Source organism: Aulonocara sp. 'chitande type north' Nkhata Bay, linkage group LG2 (assembly GCF_057382095.1).
Source record: "Aulonocara sp. 'chitande type north' Nkhata Bay isolate Kocher_YH1m ecotype deep benthic linkage group LG2, A_spYH_male_GT1.1, whole genome shotgun sequence".
Taxonomy (NCBI): domain Eukaryota; kingdom Metazoa; phylum Chordata; class Actinopteri; order Cichliformes; family Cichlidae; genus Aulonocara; species Aulonocara sp. 'chitande type north' Nkhata Bay.
This window is the reverse complement of record NC_141345.1, coordinates 27,079,727-27,104,154: the sequence shown is the minus strand read 5'-3', so window position 1 is coordinate 27,104,154 and position 24,428 is coordinate 27,079,727. Positions and strand designations below refer to the sequence as shown.

Here is a 24,428-nt window from a genome sequence, read left to right as displayed (position 1 = left end):
TTGAATATGTGACATAACCATTTGATCCACTATCTGCGTCTGTAGCATTCACCGTGACAATATTAGTACCTTTTGCTGCATTTTCTATCACCGTCGCCTTATAAACAGACTGTTTGAAAACGGGAGCGTTGTCATTTACATCTAAAACATTAATGTCTATATTTACGGTGCCAGATCTCTGAGGATTTCCACCATCGATTGCTATAAGCTCCAAAGATAGATGTGGTACCTTCTCTCGGTCCAACTGCCTCTGAAGCACCATCTCTGCATATTTACTCCCGTCTGGATTCACATGCTGTTTTAAAACAAAGTTGTCGTTCGAGGTTAAAACATAATTTTGAAGTCCATTTACTCCAACATCAGGATCCTCTGCACTATCTAACACAAATCGGGCACCGAGATTTGCGGACTCGCTAATGTCTAGCATAATATTTGCTTTCTTGAATATCGGAGAATGATCATTAACATCTAAGACTTCTATTGTTATGGGGTGCAGTTCCATCGGATTTTCTAATATCAGTTCAAAGCTGAAACTACACGGCGTTACGTCCCCACAAAGCTGCTCTCGGTCTATTCTCTCATTCACGACCAGAATCCCTTTGTCTGTCTGCAGCTCGGTGTAGTGAACGTTTTCTCCGGTCACGATACGGGCCCGCCCTGAGCGGAGCCTTTTCAGATCCAAGCCAAGATCCTGCGCCACATTACCGATAGCAGAGCCTTTCTTCATCTCCTCGGGTATAGAATACCGAATTTGACCACCTACCATGTTAACCGCAAGAAGCAGCAACAGAAGGAGTTCTATGCGACGTCGCAGTTCATAAAATAATCGGCATTCTGAAGAAATGCAGGTCAGAGATCTTAATGTCGCCATCACTCCGATGGAAATAATCAAAGGATGGAAGCTTTTTCCTTTGTATGTAGTAGAAAACGTCCCAATATATAAGCGCCGGCGTTACATTTACAACTGTCCTCAAGCTGTAAATGCTTCAAATGAAAGTCTGTGAATCCGCACTGGACAACACACGGAGAGCCTTCCTCACGTCATGATCACCGAGAGGATGGACTGAATGAGAACGTAACGCAAAAAAAAAAAAAAAAAAAAAAAAAAATCATCTTACTGGCCAACAGCGTCGCTTAGAGTCGAAAATGTGAAAAATCTCATGAGGCTTGAATAAAACTAAAAATAACAATTGTTAAACCGGAAATGAATGCATTTTATCTAGTATGGAGATTAATATGAAACGAGTTGAAAAAGACAATACTATCGACTGACTGAAATACTTTAACTTCAGCATCAATGTTTTAACACATTTCACAGAAAGGGAATTAAAATCTATCCAGATTCAATTGAAAATGTTTTTTTTAATCAAACATCTGCTCAAAAAACTGTGCCGCTCATTATTTAAATAAAATAAAAATATTACCTGATTCATAAGAAAAAGCTACTTTTAAGGGAAATATACAATTATGCACCGGTACAATGAAATCACATACATAAGATGAGTGACTAATTCGGTTGTTGTAAGGTCTGATGAGAACTTTCGTATGAAATGAGATGAAGCATTTGGAAATACGTAAAATTAAAAAAAGAAGGAAATTATTAAGATATGAGTATATGACTGGGTTCTGCTTTAGACTAATATTTTGTGATAGCAAACGTTTGTAGAACTGCTCATTTCCGTGTCAAGAACACCAACACAGCCTGGACAACAAATAATAACAGTGATAATGATAAAAGGAAAAAAAAAAGGAATGCGGACCAACTCTGTCTGGGGGTATGAACGAAAAAACTGACCATGGATTTATCCATATAATTGAAAGAAACATACGACCAGGCGAGTGATTACTTCGGAGGATGTGATAGGGAAATTATAATCGTGGGTACATTACGAAAACATAGGCGCTGTCCATGGTGCTGGAAGTTATTTGATACTGCAATATAGGGAAAAAAGTATATATTTTTGAAAAAAAACATATACGTTATACGGAAAAACTAACCTCTAGAGGAGAGTCTGGTTCATCCAGGATGCTCTTTTCACTCTGTATCCGCTGCATCGTTCCTGTAGAACTGGGGTCCATTATCAGCACGTTCTGACTACCAGCTCTGCCGAACTTACAGTCACTCTTTCTGGAGTCAGTCGTCCTGCACACCTCGTAATTGTACACATGTGGCAGAGTCCCTGTCCCCAAAGTGTCTGAGTAACGTGGTGGATAATATGGAATGACAGGCAGGTTGGAGTGATACAGGATGCGAGACTGTCTCCACCTGTAGATTTTGACTGATATAATAACCACTAAACACGTGATGAAGAGGAAGGAAACTACAGCCAGAGCCAAGACTAAGTAAAAAGTCAGGTTGTCATTGTAGTCCTTGTCGTGGGTCAACTCAGTGAACTCCGACAGCACTTCAGGGAAGCTGTCCGCCACCGCCACGTTAACAATGACTGTAGCTGAACGCGAGGGCTGCCCGTTGTCCTCCACTATAACAGTCAGTCTTTGTTTGACAGCATCTTTATCAGTGACTTGGCGGATAGTTCTGATTTCTCCATTCTGTAAGCCCACTTCAAACAGCGCCCTGTCTGTGGCTTTCTGCAGTTTATAGGAGAGCCAGGCATTCTGTCCAGAGTCCACATCAACAGCCACCACTTTAGTCACTAGATAGCCCACATCTGCTGAACGAGGAACCATTTCAGCCACCAGAGAGCCACCAGTCTGGACTGGGTACAGAACCTGAGGGGGGTTGTCGTTCTGGTCCTGAACTATCAGTTTCACAGTCACATTGTTACTGAGAGGAGGAGAGCCTCCATCCTGCGCCTTCACAACAAAAACCAGCTGTTTGATTTGTTCATAATCAAAGGAGCGCACAGCGTGCACGACTCCGCTTTCTGCATTTACTGAAACATATTCAGAAACTGGAGCTCCACCAATATTAGTGTTCTCCAGTATATAAGATATCCGGGCGTTTTGGTTTTCATCGGGATCTTTAGCCCCGAGAGTGAGAACAGAAATGCCTGGAGAGTTATTCTCTATGATAAACGTATTGTAAACACTTTGAGAAAATACTGGAGCATTATCGTTCACGTCAGAGACCTTTAAATGAAAGGTTCTTTTTGTTGAAAGAGGAGGTATTCCTGCATCTGTCGCAACAACTGTGATGTTATATTCTGAAACGCTTTCACGATCTAATACAGTATCTGTTACTAACGTATAGTAATTTCTTAAATTAGATTTAATTTTGAAAGGCGCGTTTTGTTCTATTCTACAGTTTACTTGTCCGTTATCACCCGAGTCCAGATCTTTTACATTTATGATGCCAATAGTGGTACCAGGAGGAGAGTCCTCGGACACGGGACTAGTGAATGACATAACACTTATGATAGGAGCGTTATCATTAACATCAGTTACTTCAATTATCACTTTGCTGGAATCTGTTAAACCTCCCTGATCTCTGGCGTCGATTCGAAGTTCGTACTTTTTGTCTTTTTCATAATCAATAAAGCCTGTTATTGAAATTATACCATTTTTTTCGTCAATCATAAACACATCACTGAGACCACTGTTGAGATCTGAAAAATAATAAGTCACAATGCTATTTGACCCGAAATCTGCGTCACTGGCATTAACAGTGGTAACGTAAGTATCTCGGGGAGAATTTTCCATGACTGTGGCTTTATATACAGATTGATTGAATACTGGAGCATTATCATTTACATCGAGAACAGTTATATCGATATTTACTGTACCAGATCTCTGCGGAGTCCCACCATCTACAGCTATTAGCTTTAGAGACAGATTAGGATTTGTCTCCCTGTCCAGCGGCTTCTGAAGCACCATCTCTGCGTATTTCTTCCCGTCTGCATTCGAGTTTTGTTTAAGAATAAAATTGTCATTGTCGGTCAGAAAATATTCTCTAAGTCCGTTAACACCCACGTCTGGATCTTCTGCACTGGTTAAAGAAAATCGAGCTCCAGCACTGGCTATTTCGCTGATTTCGAAATTGATGCTCTTTCGTTTGAAGGTTGGCGAATGGTCGTTTATATCCGTTATTTCAACTGTGATTTGATGTAGCTCCATAGGATTTTCTAAAATCACTTCAAAGCTGAAACTGCACGGGGTTGTGTCTCCACACAGCTGCTCTCGGTCTATTCTCTCTTTGACGACTAAAATCCCTTTGTCTGTCTGCAGCTCGGTGTACTGGATGCTGTCGCCGGTCACGATACGGGCCCGACCCAAACGGAGCCTTTTGAGATTCAAGCCGAGGTCCTGTGCTACATTACCGATGAGTGAGCCTTTCTTCATCTCCTCTGGGATAGAGTATCGAATATGTCCAGTGACCATATGAATCAGACAAAAAATGAGCAAGAAGAAATGCCAATTGCGTCCACAGCCAAAGCGCCATTTTATACACCGGGTGTATCCTTTTAATCCACAATCCATAGTTAAAGGAAATTGTAAATCGCTTCACTTATTCTGGGTTCTAAAGTTAATATATCACCAATGATAAACTACTGTATTCTATCTTTTAGATATAAAGAATGAGATGTGCGTTTTCTTCGATTGTGAGCCCATATAATGACTACTATCGGCTTTTCTTGACGAGCAACGGCGGTAAGGGAGGAGATTGTGTCATAGTGTTTTAGAAAAAAATGTTATATTGACCAACAGCGTCCCTTAGAGTCCACAATCAGTAACACCGTGCGCTTTCTTTCTTTCTTTGGCAATGTCATGAGACATTTAGTGCAATCAAAAAAATACAAATATGTCCAAGATGTTCTGCTACAACAGGTGTTCAGAAAAATACTTCCGCTACTACTACTACTACTACTTCTAATAATAATAATTATAACAAAGGTTCCCAAAAATGTATATTAAAATACTATATGAATTACATTTGAATATGCATTGTCAAAACAGAACACACTCCATGAAAACACAAAAGTACAACAGTAAAAAGAGCTGTAAAGCTAAAAGGCACGACATTTAAGGTTGGCAAAGCCAGCTGACGGTGAAAACTCACATAAAGACGATGTTTTAATTACAAATGCAAGTAATATTGGTACTAGTGTTCCAACCATCTCGAATAAGTCACCTCACATAAGTTGATTCAGGAAATACGTCACTGTGTTCAGGTATGGATGTACTGCTACAGCTACACACTTAACATTTCGCATATTTCATAAAAAGTAGGACAGGGTCGGAAAAACATGAATGCGAACTAACTAAATACGAGAAACGTAAACCGCCAAAACATATCACTGACTGTGGGGGGTAATATTTAATTTCTCATATTGTCAACATTCTGCTTAATGAAGACCTTTTTCAAGTAGGAATATAGATAGATAAAAACAACAACAACTACAAAATGCTAAGAGAATTTGAAACGAACGACCTAACAGAAACCGCAGTTTCAACAGAATTTTTAAACGGCAGAGTCCAGACCAAGAATACCGGGACTCGGACAGGAAAGAAGAACACAAACAAAACAAAAGAAAATTAAATTAAATAGAAGTGTTGCCTTAGAGTAAACTATAGATGTATAAGTCCTAATGTAGTGATTATCTGATTCTGACATAATCCAGTGAATGCAAAGTCTTACGGTGACTCAGGCAGCATCGAAAGCATAAGCACTATAACATAAGTGGGTATGAAAGAGTCGAGTAATTGAATAGACATTGGATGAGCATATGGACTCCACAAGAGAGAAAGAATGCTTTTAAGAAACACATACCGTCTTTCTACTTTTGCTAATATTTTACCTTTCCAGGGTCCCCTTGAAATATCTTCATAACTATGGCAAGCGAATGGTAAGCAAGTAAAACACTGCCAGGAAACATTGCACAAAAACATGGCGTGTGATCATCAATACTCTATAAACAAAGACATTTGGATATAGAAAACAACTGGAAACTATCAGTCACTTTATAAGAAAACATTCCTTTAAAAAGTAACCATGTAAGACCTTTTACAAAAGCTTTGTAGGCCTACCTATATGCAGAGGAAAACTGAGACGCTGTCCTTGGTGCTGAGAAATGTATAATGCTGGGAAGCTTTGCATCAGAGTAATTAAGTAAAGAACGAGAATAGATATACAAATATCCTCTAACTGACCTCTAGAGGAGAGTCTGGTTCATCCAGGATGCTCTTTTCACTCTGTATCCGCTGCATCGTTCCTGTAGCACTGGGGTCCATTATCAGCACGTTCTGACTACCAGCTCTGCCGAACTTACAGTCACTCTTTCTGGAGTCAGTCGTCCTGCACACCTCGTAATTGTACACATGTGGCAGAGTCCCTGTCCCCAAAGTGTCCGAGTAACGTGGTGGATAATATGGAATGACAGGCAGGTTGGAGTGATACAGGATGCGAGACTGTCTCCACCTGTAGATTTTGACTGATATGATAACCACTAAACACGTGATGAAGAGGAAGGAAACTACAGCCAGAGCCAAGACTAAGTAGAAAGTCAGGTTGTCATTGTACTCCTTGTCGTGGGTCAACTCAGTGAACTCCGACAGCACTTCAGGGAAGCTGTCCGCCACCGCCACGTTAACAATGACTGTAGCTGAACGAGAGGGCTGCCCGTTGTCCTCCACTATAACAGTCAGTCTTTGCTTGACAGCATCTTTATCAGTGACTTGGCGGATAGTTCTGATTTCTCCATTCTGTAAGCCCACTTCAAACAGCGCCCTGTCTGTGGCTTTCTGCAGTTTATAGGAGAGCCAGGCATTCTGTCCAGAGTCCACATCAACAGCCACCACTTTAGTCACCAGATAGCCCACATCTGCTGAACGAGGCACCATTTCAGCCACCAGAGAGCCACCAGTCTGGACTGGGTACAGAACCTGAGGGGGGTTGTCGTTCTGGTCCTGAACTATCAGTTTCACAGTCACATTGTTACTGAGAGGAGGTGAGCCTCCATCTTGCGCCTTCACAACAAAAACCAGCTGTTTGATTTGCTCATAATCAAAGGAGCGCACAGCGTGCACGACTCCGCTTTCTGCATTTACTGAAACATATTCAGAAACTGGAGCTCCACCAATATTAGTGTTCTCCAGTATATAAGATATCCGGGCGTTTTGGTTTTCATCGGGATCTTTAGCCCCGAGAGTGAGAACAGAAATGCCCGGAGAGTTATTCTCTATGATAAACGTATTGTAAACACTTTGAGAAAATACTGGAGCATTATCGTTCACGTCAGAGACCTTTAAATGAAAGGTTCTTTTTGTTGAAAGAGGAGGTATTCCTGCATCTGTCGCAACAACTGTGATGTTATATTCTGAAACGCTTTCACGATCTAATACAGTATCTGTTACTAACGTATAGTAATTTCTTAAATTAGATTTAATTTTGAAAGGCGCGTTTTGTTCTATTCTACAGTTTACTTGTCCGTTATCACCCGAGTCCAGATCTTTTACATTTATGATGCCAATAGTGGTACCAGGAGGAGAGTCCTCGGACACGGGACTAGTGAATGACATAACGTTTATGATAGGAGCGTTATCATTAACGTCAGTTACTTCAATTATCACTTTGCTTGAGTCTGTTAAACCTCCCTGATCTCTGGCGTCGATTCGAAGTTCGTACTTTTTGTCCTTTTCATAATCAATAAAGCCTGTTATTGAAATTATACCATGTTTTTCGTCAATCATAAACACATCACTGAGACCACTGTTGAGATCTGAAAAATAATAAGTCACAATGCTATTTGACCCGAAATCTGCGTCACTGGCATTAACAGTGGTAACGTAAGTATCTCGGGGAGAATTTTCCATGACTGTGGCTTTATATACAGATTGATTGAATACTGGAGCATTATCATTTACATCGAGAACAGTTATATCGATATTTACGGTGCCAGATCTCTGCGGAGTCCCACCATCTACAGCTATTAGCTTTAGAGACAGATTAGGATTTGTCTCCCTGTCCAGCGGCTTCTGAAGCACCATCTCTGCGTATTTCTTCCCGTCTGCATTCGAGTTTTGTTTAAGAACAAAATTGTCATTCTCGGCCAGAAAATATTCTCTAAGTCCGTTAACACCCACGTCTGGATCTTCTGCACTGGTTAAAGAAAATCGAGCACCAGCACTGGCTGATTCGCTGATTTCAAAATTGATACTGTTTCGTTTGAAGGTTGGCGAATGGTCGTTTATATCCGTTATTTCAACTGTGATTTGATGTAGCTCCATAGGATTTTCTAAAATTACCTCAAAGCTGAAACTGCACGGGGTTGTGTCTCCACACAGCTGCTCTCGGTCTATTCTCTCTTTGACGACTAAAATCCCTTTGTCTGTCTGCAGCTCGGTGTACTGGATGCTGTCGCCGGTCACGATACGGGCCCGACCCAAACGGAGCCTTTTGAGATTCAAGCCGAGGTCCTGTGCTACATTACCGATGAGCGAGCCTTTCTTCATCTCCTCTGGGATAGAGTATCGAATATGTCCAGTGACCATATGAATCAGACAAAAAATGAGCAAGAAGAAATGCCAATTGCGTCCACAGCCAAAGCGCCATTTTATACACCGGGTGTATCCTTTTAATCCACAATCCATAGTTAAAGGAAATTGTAAATCGCTTCACTTATTCTGGGTTCTAAAGTTAATATATCACCAATGATAAACTACTGTATTCTATCTTTTAGATATAAAGAAGGAGATGTGCGTTTTCTTCGATTGTGAGCCCATATAATGAATAATATCGGCTTTTCTTGACGAGCAACGGCGGTAAGGGAGGAGATTGTGTCATAGTGTTTTAGAAAAAAATGTTATATTGACCAACAGCGTCCCTTAGAGTCCACAATCAGTAACACCGTGCGCTTTCTTTCTTTCTTTGGCAATGTCATGAGACATTTAGTGCAATCAAAAAAATACAAATATGTCCAAGATGTTCTGCTACAACAGGTGTTCAGAAAAATACTTCCGCTACTACTACTACTACTACTTCTAATAATAATAATTATAACAAAGGTTCCCAAAAATGTATATTAAAATACTATATGAATTACATTTGAATATGCATTGTCAAAACAGAACACACTCCATGAAAACACAAAAGTACAACAGTAAAAAGAGCTGTAAAGCTAAAAGGCACGACATTTAAGGTTGGCAAAGCCAGCTGACGGTGAAAACTCACATAAAGACGATGTTTTAATTACAAATGCAAGTAATATTGGTACTAGTGTTCCAACCATCTCGAATAAGTCACCTCACATAAGTTGATTCAGGAAATACGTCACTGTGTTCAGGTATGGATGTACTGCTACAGCTACACACTTAACATTTCGCATATTTCATAAAAAGTAGGACAGGGTCGGAAAAACATGAATGTGAACTAACTAAATACGAGAAACGTAAACCGCCAAAACATATCACTGACTGTGGGGGGTAATATTTAATTTCTCATATTGTCAACATTCTGCTTAATGAAGACCTTTTTCAAGTAGGAATATAGATAGATAAAAACAACAACAACTACAAAATGCTAAGAGAATTTGAAACGAACGACCTAACAGAAACCGCAGTTTCAACAGAATTTTTAAACGGCAGAGTCCAGACCAAGAATACCGGGACTCGGACAGGAAAGAAGAACACAAACAAAACAAAAGAAAATTAAATTAAATAGAAGTGTTGCCTTAGAGTAAACTATAGATGTATAAGTCCTAATGTAGTGATTATCTGATTCTGACATAATCCAGTGAATGCAAAGTCTTACGGTGACTCAGGCAGCATCGAAAGCATAAGCACTATAACATAAGTGGGTATGAAAGAGTCGAGTAATTGAATAGACATTGGATGAGCATATGGACTCCACAAGAGAGAAAGAATGCTTTTAAGAAACACATACCGTCTTTCTACTTTTGTTAATATTTTACCTTTCCAGGGTCCCCTTGAAATATCTTCATAACTATGGCAAGCGAATGGTAAGCAAGTAAAACACTGCCAGGAAACATTGCACAAAAACATGGCGTGTGATCATCAATACTCTATAAACAAAGACATTTGGATATAGAAAACAACTGGAAACTATCAGTCACTTTATAAAAAAACATTCCTTTAAAAAGTAACCATGTAAGACCTTTTACAAAAGCTTTGTAGGCCTACCTATATGCAGAGGAAAACTGAGACGCTGTCCTTGGTGCTGAGAAATGTATAATGCTGGGAAGCTTTGCATCAGAGTAATTAAGTAAAGAACGAGAATAGATATACAAATATCCTCTAACTGACCTCTAGAGGAGAGTCTGGTTCATCCAGGATGCTCTTTTCACTCTGTATCCGCTGCATCGTTCCTGTAGCACTGGGGTCCATTATCAGCACGTTCTGACTACCAGCTCTGCCGAACTTACAGTCACTCTTTCTGGAGTCAGTCGTCCTGCACACCTCGTAATTGTACACATGTGGCAGAGTCCCTGTCCCCAAAGTGTCCGAGTAACGTGGTGGATAATATGGAATGACAGGCAGGTTGGAGTGATACAGGATGCGAGACTGTCTCCACCTGTAGATTTTGACTGATATGATAACCACTAAACACGTGATGAAGAGGAAGGAAACTACAGCCAGAGCCAAGACTAAGTAGAAAGTCAGGTTGTCATTGTACTCCTTGTCGTGGGTCAACTCAGTGAACTCCGACAGCACTTCAGGGAAGCTGTCCGCCACCGCCACGTTAACAATGACTGTAGCTGAACGAGAGGGCTGCCCGTTGTCCTCCACTATAACAGTCAGTCTTTGCTTGACAGCATCTTTATCAGTGACTTGGCGGATAGTTCTGATTTCTCCATTCTGTAAGCCCACTTCAAACAGCGCCCTGTCTGTGGCTTTCTGCAGTTTATAGGAGAGCCAGGCATTCTGTCCAGAGTCCACATCAACAGCCACCACTTTAGTCACCAGATAGCCCACATCTGCTGAACGAGGCACCATTTCAGCCACCAGAGAGCCACCAGTCTGGACTGGGTACAGAACCTGAGGGGGGTTGTCGTTCTGGTCCTGAACTATCAGTTTCACAGTCACATTGTTACTGAGAGGAGGGGAGCCTCCATCTTGCGCCTTCACAACAAAAACCAGCTGTTTGATTTGCTCATAATCAAAGGAGCGCACAGCGTGCACGACTCCGCTTTCTGCATTTACTGAAACATATTCAGAAACTGGAGCTCCACCAATATTAGTGTTCTCCAGTATATAAGATATCCGGGCGTTTTGGTTTTCATCTGGATCTTTAGCCCCGAGAGTGAGAACAGAAATGCCTGGAGAGTTATTCTCTATGATAAACGATTTGTAAACACTTTGAGAAAATACCGGAGCATTATCGTTTACGTCAGAGACCTTTAAATGAAAGGTTCTTTTTGTTGAAAGAGGAGGTATTCCTGCATCTGTCGCAACAACTGTGATGTTATATTCTGAAACGCTTTCACGATCTAATACAGTATCTGTTACTAACGTATAGTAATTCCTTAAATTAGATTTAATTTTGAAAGGCGCGTTTTGTTCTATTCTACAGTTTACTTGTCCGTTATCACCCGAGTCCAGATCTTTTACATTTATGATGCCAATAGTGGTACCAGGAGGAGAGTCCTCGGACACGGGACTAGTGAATGACATAACACTTATGATAGGAGCGTTATCATTAACATCAGTTACTTCAATTATCACTTTGCTTGAATCTGTCAAACCTCCCTGATCTTTTGCCTCGATTCGAAGTTCGTATTTTTTGTTTTTTTCATAATCAGTAGAGCCTGTTATTGAAATGACACCAGTTTTTTCGTCAATCATAAACACATCACTGAGACCACTGTTGAGATCTGAAAAAATATAAGTTGCGATAGCGTTTGATCCGAAATCTGCGTCACTGGCATTAACAGTGATAACGTAAGTATCTCTGGGAGAATTTTCCATGACTGTGGCTTTATATACAGATTGATTGAATACTGGAGCATTATCATTTGCATCGAGAACAGTTATATCGATATTTACTGTACCAGATCTCTGCGGAGTCCCACCATCTACAGCTATTAGCTTTAGAGACAGACTAGGATTTGTCTCCCTGTCCAGCGGCTTCTGAAGCACCATCTCTGCGTATTTCTTCCCGTCTGCATTCGAGTTTTGTTTAAGAACAAAATTGTCATTGTCGGTCAGAAAATATTCTCTAAGTCCGTTAACACCCACGTCTGGATCTTCTGCCATCGTCAAAGGGAAACGAGCGCCGGTACTGGCTGATTCGCTGATTTCAAAATTGATACTGTTTCGTTTGAAGGTTGGCGAATGGTCGTTTATATCCGTTATTTCAACTGTGATTTGATGTAGCTCCATAGGATTTTCTAAAATCACTTCAAAGCTGAAACTGCACGGGGTTGTGTCTCCACACAGCTGCTCTCGGTCTATTCTCTCTTTGACGACTAAAATCCCTTTGTCTGTCTGCAGCTCGGTGTACTGGATGCTGTCGCCGGTCACGATACGGGGCCGACCCGAACGGAGCCTTTTGAGATCCAAACCAAGGTCCTGTGCTACATTACCGATGAGCGAGCCTTTCTTCATCTCCTCTGGGATAGAGTATCGAATATGTCCAGTGACCACATGGATCATACAAAACATGAAGAACAGAATCTGCCAATTGCTTTTGCAGGAAAAGCGCCATTTTACACACAGGGCGTAGGTTTTATATCCACAATCCATATTAAAAGAAATCGATCTTGGTACGATTCTTATTCGGGAAAAAAGAACTGAATATGCAAAGACAGCCTAAAAGTTTTTTTTTTCATTCAGTCAATGTAAAATGAAAGACATCTATTCTATTCCACTGCCACCTATATAATGAACGTTAACACCCTTTCTTTTGGAAGCAGGGAGAAAAGGGAGAGGATCCTGACATAATAGGTTACAAAATATGTGAGTTAACCAACAGCGTCCCTTACAGTCCATAGTTAGTAAACACCGAGTAACACAAAGCAAATTCTTCTGCAAATAATAACACTTAAAAAAATGTATAATAAGGTGAACTTAAAATGATGATTCTTATATTATTCTTAAATGCAAAAATAATAAATGAGTAGAACTGCTACTGGTGCAATTATGTTGTTATTATATTTAATAAGTCAGAATATATAGATGAAAGTATAATACATTCAAAACCTTGAAAAAGATGAGATTTTGAGTACGCTTTAATAAAGAAAGGTTAAAAAAAGTCTGCGCAGTCAAACAGAGATATAAATGCCACAAAAATGTAGAACATCAAAGTAATACAAAGGTGCAATAAAGATGTTGCTCATGGTGGTTTAAAAGAAATATAAAAATCAGTTAGAAATCAGAGAATATTATGGGGGGAACAAAGGCAGAAAGCTACACTAAGTTGCTTTTGATAAACTTTCACCAACATTTAACCTCCTAGGACCTGGCGTCTATATATGTGAACATCACATTTTGGGTTGTCTAGACCACAATACTAAATGTTCCTCTACAAGGGTCAGATATCTTTATCCATACTTTGTTACAGACATACATCTTCCTGCAACTGTTAACAGCACTTCCAGTGAGCTATATTGCTCATAGGGGCACAATTGTTGTTTCTCAGTTTGTTTTTGTACTCAGGAAAAATACTGCTGTGTTCAGACACCAAATAAAGAGTTTTGCAGCATTACTCGATTATGACTGTATAGTGTTCTATCGAAATTTAAAACGAATGTCCTCGTAAGTGGATATCATTTTTCTCAGAAACTACATGACGTAAAAAGATGATTCTTTGATCCCAATCAGCTCAAATAGCAAAGAGAAATTAAACATGCATGCCATGAATGAGTTCGGGTCTTAGAAGGTTAAAGGTGAGTGCTGAGTTCAGGAAAATGGAACAGAAAAGATTAGATTATCACTCACCAAAGTAGACATTTGGGAACGGTTGCCTGACAGTTGCTTGTCCACTTGCGGTACATCGTCTACAGCTCCATCCACACTCACTAAACTTTGACTCATCGGTTGCATATATTTCATGTCACTCTTTCTGGAGTCAGTCGTCCTGCACACCTCGTAATTATATACATGTGGTAGAGTCCCTGTCCCCAAAGTGTCTGAGTAACGTGGTGGATAATATGGAATGACAGGCAGGTTGGAGTGATACAGGATGCGAGACTGTCTCCATCTGTAGATTTTGACTGATATAATAACCACTAAACACGTGATGAAGAGGAAGGAAACTACAGCCAGAGCCAAGACTAAGTAAAAAGTCAGGTTGTCATTGTACTCCTTGTCGTGGGTCAACTCAGTGAACTCCGACAGCACTTCAGGGAAGCTGTCCGCCACCGCCACGTTAACAATGACTGTAGCTGAACGAGAGGGCTGCCCGTTGTCCTCCACTATAACAGTCAGTCTTTGCTTGACAGCATCTTTATCAGTGACTTGGCGGATAGTTCTGATTTCTCCATTCTGTAAGCCCACTTCAAACAGCGCCCTGTCTGTGGCTTTCTGCAGCTTATAGGAGAGCCAGGCATTCTGTCCAGAGTCCACATCAACAGCCACCACTTTAGTCACCAGATAGCCCACATCTGCTGAACGAGGCACCATTTCAGCCACCAGAGAGCCACCAGTCTGGACTGGGTACAGAACCTGAGGGGGGTTGTCGTTCTGGTCCTGAACTATTATTTTCACAGTCACGTTGCTGCTGAGTGGAGGAGAGCCTCCATCCTGTGCTTTAATTACTAACTCAAACTGTTTGATTTGTTCATAATCAAAGGTGCGAACCGCGTTAAGAACTCCAGTTTCAGAGTTTAAAGACACATAAGTAGAAACTGGACTCCCACCGACCTGTGTGTCCTCTAAAAGATATGAGATTCTAGCATTTTGATTCCAATCACAGTCCCGCGCACTCACAGTGAATATGGAAAATCCAGGAGAGTTATTCTCTGTGATATAAGCAGTATAGCTGTTTTTATCAAACAATGGTGCGTTGTCGTTGACGTCAGAGATTTTTAGATGCAATTTTGTTGAACTAGACAGAGGGGGAGACCCAAAATCGGTGGCTGTAATTGTTATGTTATATTCTGAGACGGATTCTCTGTCAAAGTGTTGATCTGAGACCAAATTGTAATAATTTGTCAGAGATGATTCGATTTTAAAGGGAAGTTTACCATCAATCCAACATTTAATTTGCCCATTTCTCTCAGAATCTGCGTCTTTTATATTCAAAATTGCAATTGTTGTACCAGGTCGGGAATCTTCTGACAGGGGACTAGAAAATGACAATACATTTATAATAGGAGCATTATCATTAACATCAATAACATCAAATATAACTTTACTTGTCCCAGTTAGTCCACCGTGATCCTTTGCCTCTACCCTCAACTCGTATTTTTTGTCTTTCTCGTAGTCAATCTGACCAGATACATAAATTGTTCCGGTGTTTTCATCAATTCTAAATGTATCCGCTGCACTTTCTTTCATTTCGGATAAACTGTATGTAATGTGTCCATTTAATCCACTGTCTGCGTCTGTGGCATTTACTGTAATGATACTAGTCCCTGTTTTCGTGTTTTCCAACACAGCTGCTTTGTACACTGATTGATTAAAAACTGGAATATTGTCGTTGGCGTCTAACACAGTCACATCTATATTTACTGTACCAGATCTCTGCGGTGTTCCTCCATCAACTGCGATTAATTTCAAAGAGAAATGCGGGTGTCGCTCTCTGTCTAAAGGTTTCTGGAGCACCATTTCAACATATTTTCTTCCATCTGGATTTGAATGTTGTTTCAATATAAAATTGTCGTTTGGGGACAGAATATAATTTTTCAGAGCGTTTTGGCCTACATCTAGATCCTGCGCGCTCTGCAGAGGAAAACGTACTTCAACTGCAGCTGATTCGCTTATTTCAAAACTGATGGGTTTATCTTTGTTTGGGAAGACAGGTGCGTGATCATTTATATCCAAAACCTCGACAGTTATTCTGTGTAGTTCCATCGGGTTTTCTAAAATCATCTCAAAGCTGAGACTACACGGCGTTACGTCCCCACAAAGCTGCTCTCGGTCTATTCTCTCATTGACGACCAGAGTCCCTTTGTCTTTCTGCAGCTCGGTGTAGTGAACGTTTTCTCCGGTCACGATACGGGCCCGCCCTGAGCTGAGCCTTTTCAGATCCAAGCCAAGATCCTGCGCCACATTACCAATAACAGAGCCTTTCTTCATCTCCTCGGGTATAGAATACCGAATCTGACCACCTACCATGTTAACAGCAAGAAGCAGCAACAGAAGCGATCCTATGTGACGTCGTACTCCATAAAATGATTCCCATTTTGATGGGACGCGGGTTTGACGCCTTACAGTCGCCATCACTCAGATAAAAAAGAAAAACCAAATTAAAAAAAAAGATATATCTCCTTAGGAATTAGAAAACAAAAAAGCTCCCGGTATATCAGCGTCCACATTACATTTAATTCAAGCTGTAAATGTACCTCCGAGAGACCTTGTTCATACGATCTATGGACAAAACACAGAGCGCCCACTTCACTGCATGATTACTGGGGGATGAACTAAATGGCAACGTAAGATCGAAAATATTTTACTGGCCAACAGCGTCCCTTAGAGTCTAAAAGGTGGAAATCATACGAGATTTGACAAATGAGTATTGAACAACTGTTATAACTCTAAGTGTGTGTGTGTGTGTGTGTGTGTGTGTGTGTGTGTGTGTGTGTGTGTGTGTGTGTGTTTGTGTGGTGGGGGGGGGGGGGGGGGGGGCATGTTTAATTTCTTTTATTGTCACCATTCTGCTTAATGAAGACATTTATGAAGTAAGAATATATATAGTTACCAACAACAACAAAATACTAAGAAAATTTGAAATGACAGACCTAAAGGAAACCGCCGTTTCAACAGAATTTTTAAACGCCAGACCAACACTACCGTGACTCAGACAGGAAAAACAAAGAAAAAGGAAATTAAATTAAATAGAAGTGTTGCCTTAGAGTAAACTATAGATATATCAGTCCTAATGTAATGATTATCTGATTCTGACATAATTCAGTGAATGCAAAGTCTTACGGTGACTCAGGCAGCATCGAAAGCATAAGCACTATAAAATAAGTCGGTATGAATGAGTTGAGTAATTGAATAGACATTGGATGAGCATATGGACTCCACAAGAAAGTAAGAATGCTTTTAAGAAACGCATACCTTCTTTCTACTTTTGCTAATATTTTACCTTTCAAGGCTCCACTTGAAATATCTTCATAACTATGGCAAGAGAATGGTAAGCAAGTAAAACACTGCCAGGAAACATTGCAAAGAAACTTGGAGTGTGATCATCAATACTCTATAAACAAAGACATTTGGATATAAAAAACAACTGGAAACTATTAGGGACTTTATAAGAGGACATTCCTTTAAAAATTAACTATATAAGACCTTTTACAGAAGCTATATACGCCTGCCTTTATGCAGAGGAAATCTGAGACGCTGTCCTTGGTGCTGAGAAATGTGTAATGCTGCAAAGCCTTTCATCAGAGTAATTACATACAGTACGAGAACAGATATAAAAATATCCTCTGACTGACCTCTAGAGGAGAGTCTGGTTCATCCAGGATGCTCTTTTCACTCTGTATCCGCTGCATCGTTCCTGTAGAACTGGGGTCCATAATCAGCACGTTCTGACTACCAGCTCTGCCGAACTTACAGTCACTCTTTCTGGAGTCAGTCGTCCTGCACACCTCGTAATTGTACACATGTGGCAGAGTCCCTGTCCCCAAAGTGTCTGAGTAACGTGGTGGATAATATGGAATGACAGGCAGGTTGGAGTGATACAGGATGCGAGACTGTCTCCACCTGTAGATTTTGACTGATATAATAACCACTAAACACGTGATGAAGAGGAAGGAAACTACAGCCAGAGCCAAGACTAAGTAAAAAGTCAGGTTGTCATTGTACTCCTTGTCGTGGGTCAACTCAGTGAACTCCGACAGCACTTCAGGGAAGCTGTCCGCCACCGCCACGTTAACGATGACTGTAGCAGAACGAGAGGGCTGCCCGTTGTCCTCCACTATAACAGTCAGTCTTTGTTTGACAGCATCTTTATCAGTGACTTGGCGGATAGTTCTGATTTCTCCATTCTGTAAGCCCACTTCAAACAGCGCCCTGTCTGTGGCTTTCTGCAGTTTGTAGGAGAGCCAGGCATTCTGTCCAGAGTCCACATCAACAGCCACCACTTTAGTCACCAGATAGCCCACATCTGCTGAACGAGGCACCATTTCAGCCACCAGAGAGCCACCAGTCTGGACTGGGTACAGAACCTGAGGGGGGTTGTCGTTCTGGTCCCGGATCATTATTTTCACAGTCACGTTGCTGCTGAGTGGAGGAGAGCCTCCATCCTGTGCTTTTATTACTAACTCAAACTGTTTGATTTGCTCATAATCAAAGGTGCGAACCGCGTTAAGAACCCCAGCTTCACTGTTTAGAGACACATAAGTAGAAACTGGACTCCCACTGATCTGTTTTTCCTCTAAAAGATATGAGATTCTAGCATTTTGATTCCAATCAGAGTCCCGCGCACTCACAGTGAATATGGAAATTCCAGGAGAGTTATTCTCTGTGATATAAGCAGTATAGCTGTTTTTATCAAATAATGGTGCATTGTCATTGATGTCAGAGATTTTTAGATGCAATTTTGTTGAACTAGACAGAGGGGGAGACCCAAAATCGGTGGCTTTAATTGTTATGTTATATTCTGAGACGGATTCTCTGTCAAAGTGTTGATCTGAGACCAAATTGTAATAATTTGTCAGAGATGTTTCAATTTTAAAGGGAAGTTTACCATCAATCGAACATTTAATTTGCCCATTTCTCTCAGAATCTGTGTCTTTTATATTCAAAATTGCAATAGTTGTCCCGGGAGTTGCATCCTCTGACAGGGGACTAGAAAATGACATTACATTTATAATAGGAGCATTATCATTAACATCAATAACATCAAATATAACTTTACTTGTCCCAGTTAGTCCACCGTGATCTTTTGCCTCTACCCTCAACTCGTATTTTCGGTATTTTTCATAATCTATCTGACCAGACACGTAGATTGTTCCCGTCTTTTCATCAATCGTAAATATTTCTGCTACACTTCCTTTCATTTTGGACAAACTGTATGTAATGTGTCCATTTAATCCACTGTCTGCGTCTGTGGCATTTACTGTAATGATACTAGTCCCTGTTTTTGTGTTTTCCAACACAGATGCTTTGTACACTGATTGATTAAAAACTGGAATATTGTCGTTGGCGTCTAACACAGTCACATCTATATTTACTGTACCAGATCTCTGCGGTGTTCCTCCATCAACTGCGATTAATTTCAAAGAGAAATGCGGGTGTCGCTCTCTGTCTAAAGGTTTCTGGAGCACCATTTCAACATATTTACCACCATCTGGATTTGAATGTTGTTTCAATATAAAATTGTCGTTTGGGGACAGAATATAATTTAGCAGAGCGTTTTGGCCTACATCTAGATCCTCCGCGCTCTGCAGAGGAAAACGTACTTCAACTGCAGCTGATTCGCTTATTTCAAAACTGATGGGTTTATCTTTGTTTGGGAAGACAGGTGCGTGATCATTTATATCCAAAACCTCGACAGTTATTCTGTGTAGTTCCATCGGGTTTTCCAAAATCATTTCAAAGCTGAAACTACACGGCGTTACGTCCCCACAAAGCTGCTCTCGGTCTATTCTCTCATTCACGACCAGAATCCCTTTGTCTGTCTGCAGCTCGGTGTAGTGAACATTTTCTCCGGTCACGATACGGGCCCGCCCTGAGCGGAGCCTTTTCAGATCCAAGCCAAGATCCTGCGCCACATTACCGATAACAGAGCCTTTCTTCATCTCCTCAGGTATAGAATACCGAATCTGACCACCTACCATGTTAACCGCAAGAAGCAGCAACAGAAGCGATCCTATGCGACGTCGTACTCCACAAAATGATTCCCACCCTGGTGATATGTAATGTAGACGTCTTACAGGCGCCATTACTCATACAAAAAAGATACAAAGAAAGAAAAAATCGTCTCTTTAGGCAGTAACAAAAAGACCCTAGTATACCAGTAGCTGGTTGGCTCATAAAATTGTTCTCCACCGTTAAACGGAAATCTGTGAGACTTCGTTCACATGAACCCTCGGCAAAACACAGAAAGCCGTCCTCGCCGTGTGATTTCTGAGAGGATGGACTGAATGACAACAAAACAGAGATATTATTTCAGCGGCCAACAGCGTCCCTTAGAGTCTAAAAGGTAGAAATCACACGAGACTTGAATCTTTGTAACAACGATCTAAGCCGTGGGGATCAATATGAAATTACTTTCATTAATAAAATAATTTTTCACTGAAGAGTGTATACAACTAATAGTGAGTGGAAAAGTTAAATTGAGAACGATCTACCACAAACAAGAGAAGTTTTAATTACATTATCTACCAGCTGAACAACAGTGCTGAGAACCAGGGGAACAAAATCACTAGAATAGAACTGCTACTCTCAGAAAAGAAATATAGATACACCAGTCGAAAGATCATGATAACCAGAAACTAAAATAATTCCCTGGCTTCAAATTCTTAGAAAGAGTAAAAACAATATCAGCATAATTAAACAGGTTAAGCAAGTAGAGATGAGTAACAGAAAACATTTTTTTTTTTTGTTTCTTCGCAGGCTTCAGGAAAAATAACGTTGCTCTTCAGAAATACGTGGCTGACTTACTTCTGCTTCTTTTTAGTATTTTACTTTGACAATGTCATTTTTATCGTCTTATGGGGATGCAATAAGCAAGCACAAAACATTGCACAAACACTGGGAGTATGATCATTAATCTTTTCTCCAGCACAGCTTCAGTATATGAAATACTGGAAACTATTAGGGACTTTTAGGGAGAACTTTCTTTTAAAAATTAACTATGTAAGACCTTTTAAAAAAGCTTTTTAGACCTACCTATATGCAGGTATATAGTTAGGCCTAAAAACTGAGACGCTGTCCTTGGTGCTGAGAAATGTGTAATGCTGCCAAGCTTTTCATCAGAGCAATCAAACAAAGAAGGAGTATAAATACAGAAATATTATTTGACTGACCTCTAGAGGAGAGTCTGGTTCATCCAGGATGCTCTTTTCACTCTGTATCCGCTGCATCGTTCCTGTAGAACTGGGGTCCATTATCAGCACGTTCTGACTACCAGCTCTGCCGAACTTACAGTCACTCTTTCTGGAGTCAGTCGTCCTGCACACCTCGTAATTGTACACATGTGGCAGAGTCCCTGTCCCCAAAGTGTCTGAGTAACGTGGTGGATAATATGGAATGACAGGCAGGTTGGAGTGATACAGGATGCGAGACTGTCTCCACCTGTAGATTTTGACTGATATAATAACCACTAAACACGTGATGAAGAGGAAGGAAACTACAGCCAGAGCCAAGACTAAGTAAAAAGTCAGGTTGTCATTGTACTCCTTGTCGTGGGTCAACTCAGTGAACTCCGACAGCACTTCAGGGAAGCTGTCCGCCACCGCCACGTTAACGATGACTGTAGCAGAACGAGAGGGCTGCCCATTGTCCTCCACTATAACAGTCAGTCTTTGTTTGACAGCATCTTTATCAGTGACTTGGCGGATAGTTCTGATTTCTCCATTCTGTAAGCCCACTTCAAACAGCGCCCTGTCTGTGGCTTTCTGCAGTTTATAGCAGAGCCAGGCATTCTGTCCAGAGTCCACATCAACAGCCACCACTTTAGTCACCAGATAGCCCACATCTGCTGAACGAGGAACCATTTCAGCCACCAGAGAGCCACCAGTCTGGACTGGGTACAGAACCTGAGGGGGGTTGTCGTTCTGGTCCCGGATCATTATTTTCACAGTCACGTTGCTGCTGAGTGGAGGAGAGCCTCCATCCTGCGCTTTAATTACTAACTCAAACTGTTTGATTTGCTCATAATCAAAGGTGCGAACCGCGTTAAGAAATCCAGTTTCAGAGTTTAAAGACACATAAGTAGAAACTGGACTCCCACCGACCTGTGTGTCCTCTAAAAGATATGAGATTCTAGCGTTTTGATTCCAATCAGAGTCCCGCGCACTCACAGTAAATATGGAAAATCCAGGAGAGTTATTCTCTATGATATAAGCAGTATAGCTGTTTTTATCAAATAATGGTGCGTTGTCATTGACGTCAGAGATTTTTAGATGCAATTTTGTTGAACTAGACAGAGGGGGAGACCCAAAATCGGTGGCTGTAATTGTTATGTTATATTCTGAGACGGATTCTCTGTCAAAGTGTTGATCTGAGACCAAATTGTAATAATTTGTCAGAGATGTTTCAATTTTAAAGGGAAGTTTACCATCAATCGAACATTTAATTTGCCCATTTCTCTCAGAATCTGCGTCTTTTATATTCAAAATTGCAATTGTTGTACCAGGTCGGGAATCTTCTGACAGGGGACTAGAAAATGACAATACATTTATAATAGGAGCATTATCATTAACATCAATAACATCAAATATAACTTTACTTGTCCCAGTTAGTCCACCGTGATCTTTTGCCTCTACCCTCAACTCGTATTTTTTGTCTTTCTCGTAGTCAATCTGACCAGACACGTAAATTATTCCGGTGTTTTCATTAATTCTAAATATATCCGCTGCACTTTCTTTCATTTCGGATAAACTGTATGTAATGTGTCCATTTAATCCACTGTCTGCGTCTGTTGCATTTACTGTAATGATACTAGTCCCTGTTTTCGTGTTTTCCAACACAGATGCTTTGTACACTGATTGATTAAAAACTGGATCGTTGTCGTTGGCGTCTAACACAGTCACATCTATATTTACTGTACCAGATCTCTGCGGTGTTCCTCCATCAACTGCGATTAATTTCAAAGAGAAATGCGGGTGTCGCTCTCTGTCTAAAGGTTTCTGGAGCACCATTTCAACATATTTTCTTCCATCTGGATTTGAATGTTGTTTCAATATAAAATTGTCGTTTGGAGATAGAATATAATTTTGCAGCGCGTTTTGGCCTACATCTAGATCCTGCGCGCTCTGCAGAGGAAAACGTACTTCAACTGCAGCTGATTCGCTTATTTCAAAACTGATGGGTTTATCTTTGTTTGGGAAGACAGGTGCGTGATCATTTATATCCAAAACCTCGACAGTTATTCTGTGTAGTTCCATCGGGTTTTCTAAAATCATCTCAAAGCTGAGACTACACGGCGTTACGTCCCCACAAAGCTGCTCTCGGTCTATTCTCTCATTGACGACCAGAGTCCCTTTGTCTTTCTGCAGCTCGGTGTAGTGAACGTTTTCTCCGGTCACGATACGGGCCCGCCCTGAGCTGAGCCTTTTCAGATCCAAGCCAAGATCCTGCGCCACATTGCCGATAACAGAGCCTTTCTTCATCTCCTCAGGTATAGAATACCGAATCTGACCACCTACCATGTTAACAGCAAGAAGCAGCAACAGAAGAAATCCTATGTGACGTCGTACTCCACAAAATGATTCCCATTTTGATGGGACGCGGGTTTGACGCCTTACAGTCGCCATCACTCAGCTAAAAAAGAAAAACCAAATTAAAAAAAAGATATATCTCCTTAGGAATTAGAAAACAAAAAGGCTCCCGGTATATTAGCGGCCACGTTACATTTAATTCAAGCTGTAAATGGAAGTCTGTGAGACCTTGTTCATACGATCTATGGACAAAACACAGAGCGCCCACTTCACTGCATGACTACTGGGGGGATGAACTAAATGGCAACGTAAGATCAAAAATATTTTACTGGCCAACAGCGTCCCTTAGAGTCTAAAAGGTGGAAATCATACGAGATTTGACAAATGAGTATTGAACAACTGTTATAACTCTAAGTGTGTGTGTGTGTGTGTGTGTGTGTGTGTGTGTGTTTGTGTGGTGGTGGGGGGGGGGGGGGGGGGGCATGTTTAATTTCTTTTATTGTCACCATTCTGCTTAATGAAGACATTTTCCAAGTAACAATATAAATAGCTAACAACAAAAACACCAACAACAAAAACAAACGCAACCAAAATACTAAGAAAATTTGAAACGAACGACTAATACTGAAACCGAAGTTTCAAAAGAATTTTTAAACGCCAGACCAAGAATACCGGGACTCAGACAGGAAAAAAGAAAACATCAAAGCAAAAGAAAATGAAATTAGATAGAAGTGTTGCCTTAGAGGAAACTATAGATGTATAAGTCCTAATGTAATGATTATCTGATTCTGACATAATTCAGTGAATGTAAAGTCTTACGGTGACTCAGGCAGCATCGAAAGCATAAGCACTGTAAAATAAATCGGTATGAATGAGTCGAGTAATTGAATAGACATTGGATGAGCATATGGACTCCACAAGAAAGTAAGAATGCTTTTAAGAAACGCATACCTTCTTGCTACTTTGTCTTAATATTTTACCTTTCCAGGGTCCCTTTGAAATATCTTCATAACTAGGGCA

General features: G+C 40.7%; 5 protein-coding genes and 1 pseudogene across 26 annotated transcripts in view; all 6 read right to left on the bottom strand.

Annotated features, from left to right (window-relative positions):
- The window catches only part of LOC147338018 (protocadherin gamma-C5-like), a 308,494-nt gene that overhangs the window by 158,218 nt on the left and 125,848 nt on the right, over nucleotides 1–24,428 (bottom strand). For 2 of the 22 annotated variants that reach the window (XM_086314276.1, XM_086314412.1), the window contains exon 1: nucleotides 13,852–16,673. The exons of the other annotated variants lie outside the window; for them this stretch is intronic. In XM_086314276.1, the coding sequence (XP_086170402.1) occupies nucleotides 13,852–16,296 (2,445 nt within the window). In that variant the 5' untranslated portion in view covers nucleotides 16,297–16,673. Of the gene's footprint in view, nucleotides 1–13,851; nucleotides 16,674–24,428 lie in introns of those variants that run through there. 22 annotated transcript variants of the gene reach the window in all.
- Nucleotides 867–5,684, bottom strand: LOC147338030 (protocadherin gamma-A7-like). Its single transcript, XM_086314749.1, has 3 exons — nucleotides 4,054–5,684; nucleotides 3,599–3,605; nucleotides 867–2,759 (listed from the first exon to the last, which is right to left on the bottom strand). The coding sequence occupies exons 1-3, from the start codon at nucleotides 4,435–4,437 to the stop codon at nucleotides 1,981–1,983; spliced, it is 1,170 nt and encodes a 389-aa protein (XP_086170875.1). The 5' UTR covers nucleotides 4,438–5,684; the 3' UTR covers nucleotides 867–1,980.
- LOC147338029 (protocadherin gamma-A7-like) lies at nucleotides 6,100–8,701 on the bottom strand. Its single transcript, XM_086263108.1, has 3 exons — nucleotides 8,164–8,701; nucleotides 7,709–7,715; nucleotides 6,100–6,869 (listed from the first exon to the last, which is right to left on the bottom strand). Exons 1-3 carry the CDS (start codon nucleotides 8,545–8,547, stop codon nucleotides 6,100–6,102), a joined length of 1,161 nt encoding a protein of 386 aa, XP_086119234.1. The 5' UTR covers nucleotides 8,548–8,701.
- Nucleotides 10,210–13,838, bottom strand: LOC147338028 (protocadherin gamma-A7-like). Its single transcript, XM_086263094.1, has 2 exons — nucleotides 12,282–13,838; nucleotides 10,210–10,994 (listed from the first exon to the last, which is right to left on the bottom strand). The coding sequence occupies exons 1-2, from the start codon at nucleotides 12,655–12,657 to the stop codon at nucleotides 10,210–10,212; spliced, it is 1,161 nt and encodes a 386-aa protein (XP_086119220.1). The 5' UTR covers nucleotides 12,658–13,838.
- On the bottom strand, nucleotides 16,683–20,998 carry LOC147338027 (protocadherin gamma-A3 pseudogene; annotated as a pseudogene).
- LOC147338026 (protocadherin gamma-A7-like) lies at nucleotides 20,194–23,399 on the bottom strand. Its single transcript, XM_086263062.1, has 3 exons — nucleotides 23,100–23,399; nucleotides 21,054–21,806; nucleotides 20,194–20,220 (listed from the first exon to the last, which is right to left on the bottom strand). The coding sequence occupies exons 1-3, from the start codon at nucleotides 23,397–23,399 to the stop codon at nucleotides 20,194–20,196; spliced, it is 1,080 nt and encodes a 359-aa protein (XP_086119188.1).